Source organism: Gossypium arboreum, chromosome 1 (assembly GCF_025698485.1).
Source record: "Gossypium arboreum isolate Shixiya-1 chromosome 1, ASM2569848v2, whole genome shotgun sequence".
In the NCBI taxonomy this organism is placed as follows: Eukaryota; Viridiplantae; Streptophyta; class Magnoliopsida; order Malvales; family Malvaceae; genus Gossypium; species Gossypium arboreum.
Genome location: NC_069070.1, coordinates 17,815,807 through 17,818,882, shown reverse-complemented (window position 1 = coordinate 17,818,882; position 3,076 = coordinate 17,815,807). Strand labels below are relative to the sequence as shown.

Sequence of the window (3,076 nt, the reverse complement as noted above, 5' to 3'; positions counted from 1 at the left end):
TAAATAAGGGCTTCAAAAAAAAAAAGTTAAACAAGGGCTTTAAAAAATTAAATACTTAAAACTAAAAAAAAAGTTAATGCTTCAAAAGTTAAAAAAAGTAGTGAAATAAGGACTTAAAAGCAAAAATAAGTTAAATTAGGGCTTTAAAAAATTTAAAAGTGAAATAAGGACTTAAAAGCAAAAAAAGGGGGTTAAATAAGGGCTTCAAAAAAAAAAAAAGAGTTGAACAAGGGCTTTAAAGAATAAGTACTTAAATAAGGGATTCAAAAATTTAAAAAAATTTGAAATAAAATGGAAAGAAAAATTATAAAAATTCTTGTCAAGAATGGGATTCGAACCCATGCCCTTTCGGACCAGTACCTGAAACTGGCGCCTTAGACCAACTCGGCCATCTTGACATCTTTGGTCTGGCGTTTTAATGTTAAACTGTCTAATCACTGATATTAAATCAATTAAATTTATCCAACAAACATCAACGACTAAGATCTTGCCATCTCAGCTCAAAAAGGTTGCAACCTACTATCTAACGGCTCCCAAGACCTCTACATTTTTCCCACTTTATACCAATCATACTCCCTTCTTTTTACGGAAAAGTGCCCTGTGATCTTCTGCTGAAGCACAAGAGAGGAAAATAATGGAGACGGCAGGAGAATGGCTGGAGAAGGCTTTGATTGATTTGTGTAAAAAAATAGAGACGGGTTTGTATTTGGATGCTGAAATTATTTCTGGGTTAGTTTCCTATTGCGAGTTGGCTCATCCTCTTGACGCCAAAGAATATCTTGACGTAATTCTCTTTCACTCTCTTGTTATGATATTAGGGTTTATGGATTTCTTTTTTTTCTTTTAATTTGAAAGGGCGGATTGTTTTTGAGGGTGTCTGTTGATCTGGGATTGGGTTTAGTTGATATTAGATGTGTTGGCAACTTGCAAGATGATTTTTGATGATTCAAATTTCGATGGATAATTGATTTTTATGAATGATTATCCCTCCATTATATTATTATTATTGTAGAATTTTCACAAATTATTTTTAGAACTTTGATGTTTGAACTCGAAACATGCACTAACCATTGAGCCAAGTTCTTGGAGTCAAAATCTAACATTAAGTATCATGTCAAGTTTCCTAATCTCAGCTGCAATAGCTTTATACTTTATCGAAGTATTAAATTTCATTTGTTTTGCAGAATATTATTGGACAAGAAGCAGGAAAAGTTGTTACCGAAGAGTACTTGCGGCGGAGAGGTCACTTAGATCTCTGCACCGGCAATGCAGCCATCCCTGCTTCGAAACTTCAAGCCTATGTCAAACCACCTTCGGGTGAAATCTCTGTCAGTGGAACGAAGAAACCATTTAAGACTCCAAAAGAGGCTGCGGGCTCTAGTTATCGGGCTGAACCAAAAAAGAATGTCATTTCTGGTAATCAGGAAAACAGAATCCCGAATGATGCTAGTGATTCAAGAAACATGCATAAAGGGAACCAAGGTAATTCTAAAAAGAAGAAAGCTGGTAAAGTTGTTTCACTTGCAGAGGCAGCCAAAGGGTCGATTGTCTTCCACCAGGGGAAACCGTGCTCGTGCCAAGCTCGCCAACACAGACTGATCAGTAATTGTCTTTCATGTGGTAAGATAGTCTGCGAGCAGGAAGGAGAGGGGCCATGCAATTTCTGTGGTGCTCTAGTGCTTAGAGAAGGGAGCACGTATGCTGGTCTTGAAGGAAGCTTCACTCCTGTATCAGATGCTGAAGCGGCAGCTGAAGCTTACGCAAAAAGGCTTGTAGAATATGACAGAAACGCTGCAGCACGTACGACAGTTATTGATGACCAAAGTGACTACTATGAGATTGAGGGTAACAGTTGGCTATCAAAGGAGGTATATCATGTTTTTAAATCCTAACTCTTTGAGACCAGAGGTTATTGCTACATGTGTTTGCTTGAAAGTCACTTGCACTGCATGTTTTTTTCTTCTCAGGAGAAGGAATTTCTGAAGAAGAAACAAGAGGAGATTGAAGAAGCTGAACGTTTGAAACGAAGTAAAGTGTTTGTGACTTTTGATTTAGTGGGACGCAAGGTATTAGCTCTTTCCAATGACCTGATTTCTGCTTACATTTCACTAATAAAATTTCAAACACGTATTAGCCGTTTCACTTGCACTGAATCTTCCTTCCTTCCTGGTTTCGCTTTCACTCATAGTAATCATTGTCTTCAGTGCTTGAAATGTCTAGGTCGTCCGACTTCTTTTTCAGGATTCTTGCTCTACCATGTAGCTTTTAACTGCTTTGATCTTTTCTTTTGTGCATTATTTGTTTTTGAAAATTTATAGATACTACATTTTTCCCTCAGGTCCTATTGAATGAAGACGAAGTTTCAGAACTAGAATCCGAGAACAGAATACTTCTACGTCCACCAGATGAAAGGGAAGCAAACAGGATTAAACCGAATCCAAACCTTAAACTGCAACCAGTTTTTCTAAGTCCGGTCCCCAGTAAGAAGGGTTCCAAGAGTAAACAGCCGAGTAAGAGCCCTGTTAGTGGCTTGTGCTTGGAAATTACACGGAGGGTGCAACATGACAGCAATGAGTTGAAATATTTTATGACCGATAAAAAGATAGAAGCAACTTGAAATGGAAGTTTAGGCAAAGACACTGAAGCGAACTGTGGTCTGGATGCAGCAGAGGATGATGTTGAATGTTCTCTATATTACCATTAACATCAATATCTTGCTTACCGAATATTTTTTTTATTTATATTCTAGTCTTTATATTACATTGATGAATCAAAACCTTCTTAATTTTTTTTCAGTAGTGAATCAATGATATAGCGTTTTGCTTTTCTGAAGAGAAATTAAATGAAGCACAAGAGCTTGAACTCAGAAAGTGTACTATTTCTTTTTTGGTGACAAAGAAGAAAATAAAAATAAAAATTACATCACAGAACTCGTTTTCCCAAATGGAGATATTACAAAAACTTATAATCCTTGACTATCCAAATGGGCTAATTTAATCAGTTTATTACCTTCCTGATTCTCTTCTCAAGGGATATGACAAATGTTCTAATGTTGAAGGTGAGAAAATTGCTGAAG

At 36.6% G+C, this 3,076-nt stretch overlaps 1 protein-coding gene and 1 non-coding gene across 2 annotated transcripts; one reads left to right on the top strand and one right to left on the bottom strand.

Moving 5' to 3' along the window:
• Positions 1 to 317: 317 nt before the first annotated feature.
• Positions 318 to 398, bottom strand: TRNAL-CAG (transfer RNA leucine (anticodon CAG)). Its single transcript has one exon. It is a non-coding gene; the product is annotated as a tRNA-Leu (tRNA).
• A 155-nt stretch (positions 399 to 553) lies between these two features.
• On the top strand, positions 554 to 2,843 carry LOC108480622 (uncharacterized). The gene is made up of 4 exons (XM_017783674.2): positions 554 to 784; positions 1,185 to 1,868; positions 1,968 to 2,066; positions 2,339 to 2,843. The coding sequence occupies exons 1-4, from the start codon at positions 635 to 637 to the stop codon at positions 2,615 to 2,617; spliced, it is 1,212 nt and encodes a 403-aa protein (XP_017639163.1). The 5' UTR covers positions 554 to 634; the 3' UTR covers positions 2,618 to 2,843.
• The last annotated feature ends 233 nt before the right edge of the window (positions 2,844 to 3,076 follow it).

Coding starts and splice junctions, on each gene's coding strand:
- LOC108480622 (XM_017783674.2), top strand. CDS start 635: ATGGAGACGGCAGGAGAATGGCTGGAGAAGGCTTTGATTGATTTGTGT. Junction 785..1,184: donor ACGCCAAAGAATATCTTGAC/GTAATTCTCTTT, acceptor TTTGTTTTGCAG/AATATTATTGGACAAGAAGC. Junction 2,067..2,338: donor TTGATTTAGTGGGACGCAAG/GTATTAGCTCTT, acceptor TTTTTCCCTCAG/GTCCTATTGAATGAAGACGA.